Source organism: Myzus persicae, unplaced genomic scaffold, assembly GCF_001856785.1.
Source record: "Myzus persicae strain clone G006 unplaced genomic scaffold, MPER_G0061.0, whole genome shotgun sequence".
In the NCBI taxonomy this organism is placed as follows: Eukaryota; Metazoa; Arthropoda; class Insecta; order Hemiptera; family Aphididae; genus Myzus; species Myzus persicae.
The window spans coordinates 78,480-94,367 of record NW_019101887.1 but is presented as its reverse complement, the minus strand read 5'-3'; the positions used below and the strand labels follow the sequence as shown (position 1 = coordinate 94,367).

The 15,888-nt window shown below is 31.5% G+C and overlaps 1 protein-coding gene across 3 annotated transcripts in view; it reads right to left on the bottom strand.

The window, feature by feature from the left end:
• Positions 1 to 2,221: 2,221 nt before the first annotated feature.
• Positions 2,222 to 15,888, bottom strand: part of LOC111030693 (putative glutamate synthase [NADPH]) — a 32,154-nt gene continuing 18,487 nt past the window's right edge. The window contains exons 3-28 of one of the 3 annotated variants that reach the window (XM_022310335.1): positions 14,370 to 14,496; positions 11,509 to 11,787; positions 10,504 to 10,592; positions 10,051 to 10,413; positions 9,880 to 9,985; positions 9,647 to 9,769; positions 9,513 to 9,515; positions 8,911 to 9,131; positions 8,557 to 8,842; positions 8,233 to 8,381; positions 7,934 to 8,174; positions 7,550 to 7,873; positions 7,307 to 7,478; positions 7,117 to 7,212; positions 6,077 to 7,035; positions 5,851 to 5,999; positions 5,651 to 5,789; positions 5,286 to 5,599; positions 4,611 to 5,215; positions 4,319 to 4,539; positions 4,069 to 4,245; positions 3,771 to 4,010; positions 3,527 to 3,694; positions 3,342 to 3,455; positions 3,125 to 3,281; positions 2,222 to 2,990 (exon numbers count right to left, since the gene is read on the bottom strand). In XM_022310335.1, the coding sequence (XP_022166027.1) occupies positions 2,848 to 2,990; positions 3,125 to 3,281; positions 3,342 to 3,455; positions 3,527 to 3,694; positions 3,771 to 4,010; positions 4,069 to 4,245; positions 4,319 to 4,539; positions 4,611 to 5,215; positions 5,286 to 5,599; positions 5,651 to 5,789; positions 5,851 to 5,999; positions 6,077 to 7,035; positions 7,117 to 7,212; positions 7,307 to 7,478; positions 7,550 to 7,873; positions 7,934 to 8,174; positions 8,233 to 8,381; positions 8,557 to 8,842; positions 8,911 to 9,131; positions 9,513 to 9,515; positions 9,647 to 9,769; positions 9,880 to 9,985; positions 10,051 to 10,413; positions 10,504 to 10,592; positions 11,509 to 11,787; positions 14,370 to 14,496 (5,965 nt within the window). In that variant the 3' untranslated portion in view covers positions 2,222 to 2,847. The remainder of the gene's footprint in view (positions 2,991 to 3,124; positions 3,282 to 3,341; positions 3,456 to 3,526; positions 3,695 to 3,770; positions 4,011 to 4,068; positions 4,246 to 4,318; positions 4,540 to 4,610; positions 5,216 to 5,285; positions 5,600 to 5,650; positions 5,790 to 5,850; positions 6,000 to 6,076; positions 7,036 to 7,116; positions 7,213 to 7,306; positions 7,479 to 7,549; positions 7,874 to 7,933; positions 8,175 to 8,232; positions 8,382 to 8,556; positions 8,843 to 8,910; positions 9,132 to 9,512; positions 9,516 to 9,646; positions 9,770 to 9,879; positions 9,986 to 10,050; positions 10,414 to 10,503; positions 10,593 to 11,508; positions 11,788 to 14,369; positions 14,497 to 15,888) is intronic. The other 2 variants (XM_022310334.1, XM_022310336.1) reach the window with 2 other exon arrangements.

Genomic DNA, 15,888 nt, shown 5'->3' with positions numbered 1-15,888 from the left:
TACATCTAAAAAGTAGCAATTGCTCAGTGTTATAAATATATATATATATACGAGACTGTTTAAGCATTACAAATTTTGAAAAAATAATGAATAACTGTAGATTAGACCTACTTGACTTTCTAAACCACTCATATTTATTTTAGCATTTTCTAAAAATTTTCAAGTTTTTGTTTTTAATTTTCTAAAAAAAAAATATAGTATGAGCAATGAGAATAAAACAAAATATTTATTTATTTAATGGATTATACTTAATCAATCATAATTCACAAATTTAAAATCTAAAATCTAAAAGCCGATATTACACATCTACCTATTGATTTTAACAATTATTTTTTTTAATAACTGTATTACACATAGAAAAGTATACACAAACATTTGAAATTCTTCAGTTTTGGGATACAATTAGAATTTAAAATTTGAGTTTACTTTTAGCTTTATTGTTACGAAATTAAATTTTTTTAATAATAAATAATAAGATCAATATTTTTTTCCTTATTTATATGGTTATATTGTTATATACTTATATCAAAATTTAATGGCACTTATGAAAAAAAACCGGGTAATTTTTGGCACGTCATATTAGAAAAATTGGCTATCCCTACTCTATAATATCTGCACTGCAGATATATTTACATTAAATCAAACAAACTTACCTCACCACATTTGATGACAACACAGCAATACTTGCTTCAAGTAATAAATTCTGATATTGTGTCACATAATGTACAATTACATTTAAATCAAGCCAAATCTTGGGCCCAAAAATTGAAAATTGAAAATTAATGATGAAAATCCGCTCAGGTGAATTTTTCCTTAAAGAGAAAGTAATGCCATGCCATCTACTCAAATTTAATAACAAACAAATTCCACAGCACCAATCGACAAAATACCTTGGTACTTTTGATAAAAGTTTATTATGTTCAAATTACACTAAACAAAAAGCGAAAACAACTCAACCTTCATCTACTTTGGTCTATACTAAAATATAACACGAGAATTACAAATTTAGGTATTTAAACTATTTTTAATTCACTTTACTAGTATTCAAATCAGTCAATCAATAGACCAGTATGACTAATAGTCACGTGGTATTCGAATTCGTGGCCCCGCTAAATCCGAGGAATTTTTCTCTTATCAAGTCTAACAGTCAATCACTTTAAGAGTTAATGAGTTCACAGGTGCTCCATGATACCTCATAATAAATGCAGCTCTCCATAATGACCCAAATTCATAAACAGTAAATTAACTTGCTAAAACCACTGCAAAATATTTAATTTTAAATTAATCAGGCATACTAACCCTTTCATTAAAAATATGTCCTTTCTCATAAATTAAAATAAAACTGGTCCAGAAGCAGAACCCTTTTAAAATAAAATATAAATTTAAAAAAATTTATATTTTGGAAAAGAATATGGACAACTCATACGTAGGATAATTAATAAAAAAAACTTAAAAACAATTGCATAAATAATCATATAATTCAACGTCTACATAATATTATATATATAATAATAATTATACTTAGCACAAAACATCGACAAATTGATCGAATAATATTAAAAATACATATTAAACAAATATCTAATTATCATAATTTATAATTTATTATTGTCTTTAAGGGCACAATGTTTCACATGGCAATAGCTTTTAAACAAAAGTATAGTTTGTTAGCGTAAGTTTCATAATAGTTCAGCTATAATACAGTATATTTTAACTGCGCACCAATTAATTTCTCAATGTCTCTATATTATACTAAACTGACATTATTTATGTAATTTAATTTAACAATAATAACATACATATATGTAAGCATAAGTAATTAATTCTATAATGATAATTCATAAATATTTATTTAGTATGGTATGTAATAATAGATTAGGATATGCAATAATATTATAATAACACTAAAATTTTACATTCATAAGCTATTGGATATATTTAAATAATAATACAAATAAATATATTCAACAAATTAGATGATAATTCTGTAAACAATATTTATGAATATGAAATCTAACAAGTGTGAAATTTGTTTTAAGTGTCAAAGACTGATTCTCTATAAATTGTGGTCTTACTATATTAGTATGCACATCATTCATAATTATTAATCAGGGAAAACAAATATTATGTTAAATCAAAAATTAAGTTTTAGATATGATTTGGACAGTTCTCATTGAAAATTATTTTATAGGTAATAAAAATTTCACTTAGTAGCAGTTGCTTCAAATATCTTTATTTAATGCCTTTATTTGTAAAAAAAAAAAAAAATTAATGAAAAATTAATTTGTTTGTTGGATACGTCATTTCTGATCCATTATATACTTTTTAATGTAAAGAAAACATACGCTCAAGCTAAAAATGCTTTTACTCATACAAATATATTATTAAAAATAAAATTCTTAATAGAAAGTCAGTCTTTTACACTTTCGTCAATATTCACATGTTTTGATATTAGTTTAAACAGCTGGGGGATAAATAGAATTTAAGACAATACTAAATGTATGGATAATTATAACACACACTCACTCCACTTGTACAATTATATAATATGTATCTATATTATATGAATAAGGAAAACGCATATGGTTGCATATTATTTTTATTGTTATGAGTAAATCGAAAAAATCGATTTTAGGAATTTATTGTTTCCATAGGAGTTTAAAAATATAACGTAACCACACTTAAATTATTAGTAAAAAAAAAAATATATATATAACAACAATATGGTTTTGTTACCTAATCAGTTGAAAAAAAAACTAACACACTGTAATGTTAAGATGCTATTTTTAAAAACCAACATGATCTGCTCAATATTGTCCAGATGGTAGTTACTTACAAATTACCAGTTCATGCACTAACTGTTTGAATAGATATCACACCACCCGGTCCGGGCAGGACAGATTGGTCCATGAGGAATGCGTCTACTTCTCTAGCTGCTTGGCGCCCTTCAGATATCGCCCAAACTACTAAGGACTGACCACGACGGCAATCTAAATTCACAGTAAGCAATTTTATCGCGTTATATCGCAACCAATGTATGCAAGTAATATAGTATGTGTTTAGAAAAAACACATTCATAAAAATGTTTTAGTTCTATTTTTTATTATTTATTTAAGTTACAAACCTCCAGCAGCAAATACTTTAGGAACGGATGTAGCATAACGACCAGAAGGTGTCTGGTAATTAGATCTCGGATCAAGGGCTAATGATAATTCATTGACAATTGTACGTTCAGGACCAAGGAATCCCATTGCCAAAAGAACCATATCACATTTGAAAATCTAAACACACAGTCAGATTACATATTTCAACTAATAGAAATTCATAAACAAAATAATTACCTGTTCAGAATCTGGTACTTCATCCATTTTCCATCGTCCAGCTTCGTCTTTAGTCCAATTCACTTTAACTGTCTTAATACCACTAATGTTACCATTACCATCATCAACAAACTCCTACAAAATATTTTTGTTGATTAAAGGATCTATCTATTTTGACACTGTATCAAATGCTATAGATTACTGACCTTGCTCATGATGCAAAATTGTCTAGGGTCTCTACCATACTTAATTTTAACTTCTTCATGACCATAATCCACTTTGAACACTCTTGGGTACTGTGGCCAAGGGTTATCTCGGCCTCTAGTTGCAGGTGGTTCAGGAAGAATTTCAAACGATGTTATAGATCTTGCCCTCTAATGTTATACATTTAAGAAATATTAAACATATGCATTATCGTATGGTACTCATTAAGTACAAACAAAGACTAACCTGTCTTAACGAAGTAGCAATACAATCACAGCCAGTATCACCACCACCAATCACAATTATGTCTTTGTCTCTTGCTAACAGAGGTAAGTCAGTTGGCCCACCGAGTTGTTTCTTTTGAGAAGATTCCAAGAAGTTCATAGCAAAGTAAATACCATTCAGATGACGACCTGGTATTGGTAGATCTCTTGGCCATGTAGCACCAGTGCATAGCACAACAGCATCAAACTGATCCAAGAGCTCCTATCATAAATTAACATTAATAACTTTTCTCAATCTTAATTATTTATATACAAATTACTTTAGCTAAATAATCTTTTCCAACGCTGACATTTGTGTGGAAAACCACTCCTTCGTCTTCTAAAAGTTTGACTCGCCTTTGGACAACTTCTTTAGATAGCTTCATAGACGGAATTCCATATTGTAGTAATCCACCAACACGATCATTCCTCTCAAAAACTTTTACCAAATGTCCAGCCTAAAAATTATCATTTAAGCTTGGTTGTTTTTAATTGTTAAAGAAGTAGGAACCTTTTTAAATTAATCTTTACCTTATTCAATTGATGAGCGGTAGCCAGTCCTGATGGACCAGAACCAACAATAGCCACGGTTTTACCTGAACGGATCTTTGGTGGTTCAGGTTTAATCCAACCTTGTTCGAAAGCATGGTCAATAATTGCACATTCTATGTTTTTAATAGTAACTGCAGGTTCATTAATACCCAAAACACAGGCTCCTTCACATGGAGCCGGACAAACACGCCCAGTAAATTCTAAAAATAAGCATTTAATATGTTTAATAATATGCAAATTTATTGTTTAAAAATATCATCAATAGGATTACCAGGGAAGTTATTAGTTTGTAAAAGTTGATTTAATGCTTCTGGCCAATTATTGTTGAAAACTAAATCGTTCCATTTTGGTATGATATTTCCTAAAGGACATCCATGTGAAGATTGACAGAATGGTACACCACATTCCATACACCTTGCAGCTTGAACCCTAAGTCCTTTCCTGACATGTTGGAAATTGTAAATTTCGTCCCAATCATTGAGTCTTTTTTCTGCAGGCCTGTACATCATTGTTTCTCTTGAATATTTTACAAAACCTCGAGTCTTATCTAATATTTTTTCAAGCCTTTTCTTTTCAAATGCTTGGTCATTAATTGTTTCTTCAATGTCACGAACACTAGGCTCATTAACAGTTTCTATTACACTTGTGTGGCTTTGTGTTACTTTTGTATCTTCAGCCAATTGTTTCAAAGCTCTTTGGTATTCATAAGGGAATACTTTGATGAACTTTGATGCAGAATGGGGCCAAGAATCTAACAACTTCGATGCAATAACCGATTCAGTTTTAAGAACAAATTCTTCCAAAAGAGATTGAACATAGTTTAGATCTTCCTGGCGGTCAAGAGGAAGAAGTTCTACCATTTCTGTATTGCATTTGCTTTAAAATAAACATTAAAAAAACATTAATATTTAACTTTAGAAAAAAAATCATTATAAATTGTTTTTACCTTTTAAAAGATCCATCAACATCAAGAATATAAGCAATACCACCTGACATACCAGCAGCAAAATTACGTCCTGTTAGACCCAAAATTACTGCGCAACCACCAGTCATATACTCGCAACCATGATCACCAACACCCTCAACGACTGTTACAGCACCAGAATTTCTAACTGAAAATCTTTCGGCTGCAATACCTCTGAAAAATGCTTTTCCACTAGTAGCTCCGTATAAGCAAACATTGCCAGCTATTACATTGAGTTCAGATTGGAATGTTGATGATTTTGGTGGGAAAATAACTATTTCACCTCCAGAAAGACCCTAAAAATCATACATTAGTATTCTTAAAGCAATGATATTTAATAAACTTACTTTTCCAACATAATCATTAGCATCTCCTTCTAAAGTAACGTGCACTCCCTTAGTCATAAAAGCACAGAAACTCTGTCCAGCAGAGCCTTTTAATTTTATGTTTATACTGTTTTCTGGTAGACCAGCATCACCATATTTCCTAATATGAAATAAAATATGTAAAATTAGTTAGTTTAATAGATTATAAATGAAAAACTTACATTGAAATATGGTAGCTTAAAGTTGACACAAAAGCACGACACTCATTATTAATGGTAAGTTCAATATCTACGCTTTTTTGCAAACCATCAATTACCGGTTGTGCAGCAGTTATAACAATATTGTCCATGCGTTTTTCTAGTTGGAAGTCCTAAGAATAATACATTTTTTATTTAGTAAGGAAGGAAAGAAATATAATTTAATGTATGTATTGATTTATAATTATACTTGTGATTCTGATCCACCAATTATGTTGACACCTGGTCTCATATGCAAGGCATTGCGTAACACAGGACTAAGATTTAAAAACTTTGCTTTAGGGTTGTTGTTGCTGTCTGTCATTTTAAGAAGGTCAGTGCGTCCAATAAGATCTTGATATTTGGCAACACCAAGGTTAGCCATATGCTTACGTACATCTTCAGCTAACATAAATAAGTAGTTAATAACATGTTCTGGTTTACCAGCAAATTTTTTTCTCAGAACAGGATCTTGAGTTGCAATGCCAACAGGACAGGTATTTAAATGGCATTTTCTCATCATGGTGCATCCAAGTACAATTAATGGTGCAGTACTCAACCCTATTTCATCAGCCCCCAACAAAGCGGCTACAATTACATCAAAACCTGTTCGTATTTGACCATCAGCTTGGACAACTACTCTGGATCTCAAGTTATTCAACACAAGGACTTGATGAGTTTCTGCTACACCAAGTTCCCATGGAAGACCTGCGTTTTTGATACCAGTCCATGAACTAGCTCCAGTTCCGCCATCATGACCAGAAATTACAATATGTTCAGCTTTTCCTTTAGCTACACCTGAAGCAACTACTCCAACGCCAACTTCAGAAACTAATTTTACAGATATTCTTCCATTAGGGTTAGCACATTTCAAATCATAAATAAGTTCTGCTAAATCTTCAATTGAATAGATATCATGATGAGGAGGTGGAGATATTAATCCAACACCGGGTACTGAATGTCTAGTGGCAGCAATATCTTTAGTCACTTTATAGCCAGGTAATTCTCCTCCTTCACCGGGTTTAGCACCCTGAGCCATTTTAATTTGTATATCATCAGCATGAGCTAGATATGAACTAGTTACACCAAATCGACCAGATGCTACTTGCTTAATAGCTGATCGTTTGTTATTCTCTGAATCTTGATTTAAATAACGGTCAGCATTTTCACCTTAATATTTACAAAATAATATTATAACACAATGAAATATATACATAAATAATAAATATAAAGAGAGAAGTAAATAAATACCTCCTTCTCCGGTATTTGATTTTCCTCCCAATTTGTTCATGGCAATTGCTAAAGATGTATGTGCTTCGATAGAGATTGAACCAAGACTCATTGCACCTTAATTAATAACAAATATATAGAATCAATATAATATTAAAAAATAATCAGGTCAAATTAATTTTATTTTTTTGTTTAAGTTTTAATATTTTACCTGTAGCAAATCTTTTTACAATATTAGCTGCCGGTTCAACTTCAGAAATATTTATTGATTTAGTGGTAGGAACTAATTCCAATTGACCTCTAAGGGTACATGCACGTACACTTTCCATTGTTGATTCACAAAATTTATCATACGAGTTTGTGCTTTTGTTACTTGCTGCATCCTACAAAATAATATAATCCAATGTAGTACCTATATAGATACAAATAATAGAAACATTGTCTATAAACTTACTTGTAGGTTGGCTATACTGATAGGGTCGTTTATGTGTTTTTCACCACCTGTACGCCAGTGGAAATAACCAGGATTCATCAAAACCAACATATCAGTATTACGGTAAGAATAAGATAGGTAATGACGTTCATATGCTTCTTTTGCCAAACGTTCAAAGTTGATACCACCAATACGTGACTGGGTGCCTTTAAAACACTTGTTAATTACTTCATCTGCCAAGCCCACAGCTTCGAATATCTGAGCTCCTTTGTAAGACTGAAGAGTAGATATTCCCATTTTTGCCATCACTTTAGATATTCCCCTTTCCATTGCCTCACAATAGTTCTAAACATTCAAGTAGGAGCTATTAATATTAAATAAGTTGAAATAATGTTTGATGCTAACCTCAAATAATATTTTATCAGTAAAAGATGAATCTAATACTCCTTCAGCACGTAAACTTTTTGCCATTTCAAATACTAGGTAAGGGCATATACCATCAGCACCATAACCCAATAAAACGCACATCTGGTGAACTTCTCTAGCTTCACCGGTCTCGACTATTAATCCAACTTTCATACGTAGTCTCTGATCAATCAAATGATGGTGTGTAGCTCCTAAGGCCAATAAAATACTAATTGGTATTCTGAAAAAAACCACAAAGTTTAGATTTTATTTTTATAATTTTTATGTTAATATTTTACCTTTCAGATCCAGCGGATCTATCTGACAATATAATGAGTTGATAGTTGCTCTTAGCAGCTTCACTAGCTTCTTCACATATACGATCCAATGCTTTTGAAAAACCTGATGGGCCTTCTTCTTTATTAAACGTAACATCAATAACTTTTGTCTGTTAACATTTTGGTTGTTTGATGATTAATATAATTGAAATATATACCAAGAAAATAGAATCACTTAATGTTACTATATGTCTATGTTAGTATATAATGTTTAAATTTATACCAACATTATTGATTTAGAAAATTACTTTCTTTACAAGGTTGGAAAATTAAACTTTATTTTACCTTCCAGCCACGATGTAGATTATTGCGCAAAACTTCCAGATCATAAAGTGACAGTATTGGGTTTGGCAAGAATAATCTATGGCATTGCTTGGCACTTGGTATAAGGATATTGGCTTCGGGTCCAATTGGGCACATTAAAGACATGACAATCTTTTCACGGAAGGGATCAATTGGCGGATTTGTTACTTGGGCAAATAACTGTTTGAAGTAGGAGTATATCAACGGTTGAAACAAAGACAGGCAAGCAAGTGGAGCATCATTTCCCATAGAACCCAATGCTTCTTTTCTAAAATGTTATAAGTAAGTTCATGTTAATCTATTACATTTTGTTTGATTTATTTATTTATAACGCACTTAGTTCTGATCATCGGAATAATCAGCATGTTAATAGTTTCAATTGAGTAACTAAATAACAATAAACGTCTGTCTCCTCCCCAAATGCGAGTCATTTCTTGTTCTGGAATGTTTTCTCGAATCGTCTTTTTACGTTCACCACTTATAAATTCTATTGATTTGGCTCGTACTAAACCAAATCCTTTAGCAACAGCTTCTTCCCTCAAGTCTTCAATTGTAATCTATAGATAACATAAAATATATTATTTTACAAGAATATAATATGTATTAAAAATTAAATAGGTTTTTTTATATACACATAAAATATATACAAACACCTAAAAATTGCCAGAAAGTTAACAGAAGTAAAAAGATGTTTCCAGTATGTTAATATAATATTAGTATATATATACAAGTATTTTTACTACATTTATCCATCACACTGATTAAGTTAAAAGTAAAAGTATTAATAATCAATAGGTAATAAATATTTACAATAAGAATAAATTTAAATAAGATCTTAGAAAACTAAATAGCTAGGCATTCTTATGAAATTCACGATGGTAAGATTCGCAGGTTGCAGAAGCATATTTTCAAACCATTTATCAACACATATAACTCACCCTCTATAAAGTCAGTACAGGAAACAATTTGCGGCATCGGATAAACAAACAAAATGTTTTATGATTTAGTTTTTGTAAAGAATAACTTTATTATTACATTTTAATAATGATTGAGAAACATTATTTTTTTATACCTGCTCTCTAAGCCAATCAGAATGTGGTCTACTCCTGGCTATATCCAATTTAAGTTGAACATCTTGTATGATGCGCTTCTCTTTGGTGTCGACCAACAACATACGGCCTGGTTTCAAACGACTCTGTAAGAAAGTTAAAGCATTGAGTATGTCAAATATGGGTATATTTCGTCCGATAGAATAGGATGTAACAAAAAGTAAATAATTAAGTGTAGACAGTTTTCCTACTTTACCTTCAGAGCTACATTGGCTGGGTCTGTGTCGTACACTCCTACTTCAGACGCCATAACCATCACATTGTCTTTCAATACGTAGAACCGAGATGGCCTTAATCCGTTCCTAAAAATAATTCGTAGTGAGCCAGTGTTCAAATAACAATAATAGTAATAAAAATAAATAAATACCTGTCCAACAAAGCACCGACGTATCGTCCATCAGTAAACGTCAACAAAGCGGGACCATCCCAGGGTTCCATCGCGCACGCCGCCCAGTTGTAGAAGTCTCTTTTCTCGGATGGCATGGTCTGATCGTTCTGCCAGGCCTCCGGGACCATGGTCATTACGGCTTCGGGCAGCGAACACTCACCCGCGTTGATCAGGAATTCCAAAACGCAATCCGCCGACCCAGAGTCCGACAGATTCGGTTCCACCACTGGGTAAAGCTGTTTGATGTCGTCAAAGTGCTTGCTTTCCATCACACCTTCCCGAGCGGTCATGAAGTTCACGTTACCGCGTACCGTGTTAATCTCGCCGTTGTGCGCCAACACCCTAAAAGGACGGACAAGTGTTTTTCGTTAATTGATGTAAATCGCTATTAAGATAAACCACAGACCCGGTGAATAAAACTCGTATATTTACCTCAAAGGGTGCGCTCTTTCCCAGCTTGGGAAAGTGTTCGTCGAGAATCTGGTGTGGACGAGTGCTAGGTACGTTTCGTAAGCCGGACTCTGTAGGCGAGAACAAACATTATGACATTATTATTATTATGATAATTTTAATTTTAATTAGCAAAAATCAGCAGCACGATGTAGTCATTAGGAAAACGGCGATAAAACTAATAATAGATTATACCGCAGAAAAAACGTTATATGCGCTAAACAACCCCCAGAACTAAAGAAGCATGTCCACCCCTTTTTTTTTTTTTTAAATCTGGATTTCCCAATGAGACCCCCCTCATTTTTACTTTAAATTAATTAGTGGATAATATTTTAAAAATGTTTGATGTGCCACATTCAAAATTCGAATGAGTAATTTCTCAGTTATTGAAATATTTTGTTTTAAGAATAATAGTCCTTAAAACTGGCTTTACGTAAATATAAAATAGACGTAAAATTGGATTTAGTATTTAGTATACTTGGGCCATTTTTACAACTACTAACCTATTAATACTAATGACTATAATAGTTGTAATATTGTTTCAAATAACCATAGCTTCCATAATCCATATCTTATAAACTCATTACTATGGACCTTTTATCCGTAGAACACAAAGTTAAATAACTTAAAAACTACTCTTACGAAGTTTGAATTTGATACGTCAAAAATTTCAGAAAAATTATCTACTGTAAAATGTATAGTTGAATAGGGGTGTTCTCATTTACGGGAGTTTGTATTTCCACGGGACACTCTAAAAGTAGTACACAAAATCTCAAGAATTTTAAATGATGGTTCTGTAGAGGTATATTTGAAAATTAAAAAATCAGATTTTGAATAACCACATTATTGAAGAAAAAAAGGGGTGAGCAAGCTAGGGGAATCACCATGTATATAACATACTTAATTAAAAGAATTTAATACTTAAAATATTATATGCAAAGAAAAACATAAAATCGTATGCAATGGGCACTATATTATTATTATTACTTGTAAGTCGGCAAAGTACGCCCATAGCTGATCAGACGTGAACTGGCCCTTGTACACGATGATGGTGTGCGACAGCGAGCAGATGTAGAACCTCCTGCCCGGCTTGGGAATAGTGTGCGTGGAACGCTTTCGGAGAGCGAACACTCGGCGCTTGAAGTCGTCCTCGTCGAACACGTCGGCGGCGTCCACCACGAACGCCTGGCGGATGAAGGGTTCGCTGCTCCTGGCCACTTCACCAATCTGACTGTTGCGCACCGGCACCGTCCTCCAGCACAACACCTGCAATGATTGCCATAGAGCACCGCCGTGATCAGTTTGTATAATTCGAACTGTTGTCATTATAATATGACTTTGTGAGCGTTTTTCGCGGCGGCCGTCCGGGCGTTAAGAGTGAGTATATAATATAATAATACATCTTATAATGGACTATGTTGTTGTTGTTGTTGTTGTTGTTGTTGTTGTTGTTGTTGTTGTTGTTATAGTGGTTATAAATTGTAGTTTATGGCGTGTTGTATGATCGGGGCGGTCGAGGACACTAAAAATAATGTGTTGGACTATATATTTTGAGCATTTTGTCGTCGAGCGAACAAATTCGGCCGTCGGACGTCGGTAGTCGGGGTGTATGATGATATTACATAATATTATTGTATAGGATCAACATGCAAATATATCGGCCAAACCTACAGGTGGTGGATTAACACGGTCCACAATACTTATCACTAATAGTGCATGATATAATAATACTTAATTTTTTTTCGACTGAATAATATTTTCGCACAATTTAAATAGTTAAATTATTTCAAGAATATACAGGTATTGTTAACTGTCTATTTGTCAAATTCAAATAATATTCTATTGGTAATTCTATAAGTAATATAATATAATAGTAATGCCGTTGCTTTAAATAAATTATATTATATACACTAATTTATGCTATAGTGTTACATTTTTGAATTGTTAAACAAATTACTCATAATATATAATATGTATAATCGCTTATGTATTAAATATTAAAATATTTAACTGATTATAAAAATAATTGTAAAAGAACAAAATTAATATGGAAGAATTTAGCATTTTTCGTGTTTTAATAAGTTACCTAATCTTAAAATTTCACAATCATATCATATAATTTAATTAACACTAATTATCATTATTTCAAATTATCAATCACACCAATACTTTATATTAAACGATGTTTTGTATAATAGTGCTACCAAGTTTTATTTATCCATCAACAGTTGCATAATATTTTAATACGTATCTATATAATTTTAATTTGATAAAAACAATTGAAAACTGAAGTATACATTTTGGTACTTAAATATTTTTTTTTATAGCATTATAAATCGATTACGAATAGTATGATCTTTGTGTGATAGATAGGAAGTACCTATTTATTTAAAAACATATACATATACTATTGTATATTGATAATCTTGTATAGTTGTATTTATCAGTACATTACGAGTAAATTATGTATTTTTCATGAACACGATGATAGAAGAATTTAAATTTTGAAGATATTTAATATAAAGCTTTATTTTATTTTAAACGTGGTGCTTAACTAAATGTTTTTTTGTTTATTATAAGCTGCAACACGATTTTAAGTTGTATTACAAAAAAATGTAAGTAGGTTTACCTAAGAATATGAAAATGTCCATGTTGTGGAAAATATCGATTGTTATTTACACCCTGGATTATAAGTAGATAAAGTTTATATGCTAGGTATAGGTTTTTAGTTTCAGATCATTATGAAATCAGTTAATGCGGTTACTTAAGTTTTCGCATACTTAGGTATAATATAAAAAATATATTTGACCATACCAACCACCAATTTGTATGTATAAGCCATATATATTTTGTGGATGAAAAACAAAAGTTGCACAATCAAAAGGAAAAACTCAAAAACAAAATGATTGTTGAAAAATATTATAAGGTTGCACCAATAAAATTGAATTTTAATAAAACATTTTTATATTTTCGCAACATCACTTTGTGTGCGTTGCAAATAAAATTAATATAATAACTATAGGTAAAGGTATCATGAGCGATTAAACTATAAAATCAAATATAATATTATCCTATATGTTTAAAATAAAAAAAGATTAATTTTGCTGTTGACATAACATTAACGATATACATATATATTTAATATATATACATATACATAATATTATATGTATATATATATATTAATTGTGATGTAAAAAAATAAAATAAAAAAATAGACACAGATGATAAATTTACCGTACGACGATAGCGTGCAGTGGTTGTCTATCGATCGGAATCGGCTATTTTGTTTCTGTCGGTATTTGTATATTAGGTATTGATCAGGGCCGTTCTGCAATAAACAATATCATAACCTAGCTCACATATTCTCACACAAAATTGTTGTTGGGCTCACTTGTTGCGGATCGACACACAAACGTGTTTAATTCGCTTTTACCAAGTTTCGTTTTCACGCTATTTTTCTAAACACGTATATATATAGACGGACTGCTGCATTTTCCGAACGTAAACACAACATACAAACCAAACCTGTACCGCCGCGGCTGCCGGTCTTAAAAATAAATACACGTATTCTGGTATAAACCGCGTCAGATCGCGTTTACCAAAACGTGTTTGATACTTGCGCACGCTTGTTGCAGGTTTATTATACGCGGTGCTAAAAAATTATTATTCGATTGGCCATTATAGTATATCATATATAATACATAATATTATTATATGTATATTATATGCATACAAAATGCCAGGCACACATTAAATAAACGTCGTGTGCTCGTCGTCGAAATGTCATATGATATAGGCAATTAAAAATATAATGTATGGACTGCACGTCAGCGACAACAACTCACTTTGATTTTGCACTCTAAACCGATGGCCGCGAACATTTCTTCGCTCTCGGCGTGGTGCGCCTTGTCCAAGTAGAACATGCCAGTCGCGTACTTGCCCTCTTCCGGCAAGTCCACGTTTTCCTGTTCCCTGAAACATTACACAGAATTTAGTTTTATTAAGAAAAAAAATACCATTTTACCTAATGGCAATTGTGTTAGGGGTGGTACCAATCGTATATGGGTATGTCAGTCAATATGTCATTACACTATGGTAGCATTGTATATGATACATTTTACTCTGGTTTCTTGTCGATTGTCGAATCCGGGCTAGTATAATTAACTTTATGCTTTAATTTATAATATATTATGATATTATAACATAATCTCGATGACAGTTTATGTTAGGTTATAACTTATATTCACGTGAAATTACTATTATTTCTCATACACCTCACTGATCACTGTTAACAAATATATTCAACTGAAGCTTTTAGTGTTCAATTAAAAAACAGTTACTACTCCACTGGGAGGCTTTTTCGTTCTGTTTTCCATGTCACTATTTTTACTTTATTTATTCATCAAATCAGCTCATTGTTCAAACTTGTATCAGATAAACTAATAAATGTTGAGAAAAAAAATTGTATTCAATGATACATACAATACAACAACGAACAGTAAAATATTACACGATTACCTATTTATTATATGGAGGGCACCTACTGGTGTTAAATATAGAACCCTATTTCATCGAAGTTACAAACTGCTACGAACAACTGTTTTTAATCGTGAACTTTAATAAGGTATGTAGGATTTACATATTGGCAACCCAATATCCTAAAAAGCGAATATTATTTCGATTAATTGCTAAAACGCATTCTAGTAATATTATTCAATTAGATAATTAATTTTTATTTTGTACATCATGGGCGTTTCAATTTTCATAATTAAATGAAATTATTGATGACGGCAGTCATTATATATGCGTTATATTCATTATATATTTGTTGGACAATGTCCAACAATTTGTATTGAATACTTTCGAGTAAACGTGAAGATTTTATGGAATAATAGAACATACTATAATATGTATTTTGTCGTAGAAAATGTAAATACTATGTTTAAGTTATTAGTAAATGAAGTACCTAAATAGTCACTTTGTACGGCGGCCCATTGTTTAAATTGCGGAACGCGGACACTTTGTACTAGTAACACCAGTAACTTAACTTTGATTATTTTGAATTGTTAGTATACTTATATTTTATAACATTTGTAACTTACTTTTTATTTAATTTTTACTTTTAAATAATTTACATTATATATGTATACTCATTACTAACTTATATTTACAATATATACTTTATGTAAGTAAATAAAGTGTCCGCGTTTCGCACTTTTAATGTTCGACCGTATAGAGTAGTGACCTAGACTTCTGGTTGTAGGATACTTTGCACTATTTTATTTAATAACAACGGTCAATATCGCAGACAGTTTGTACTATTTCAGATGGTAATAATAAATATATGTAAGACAGCAGCTTGTA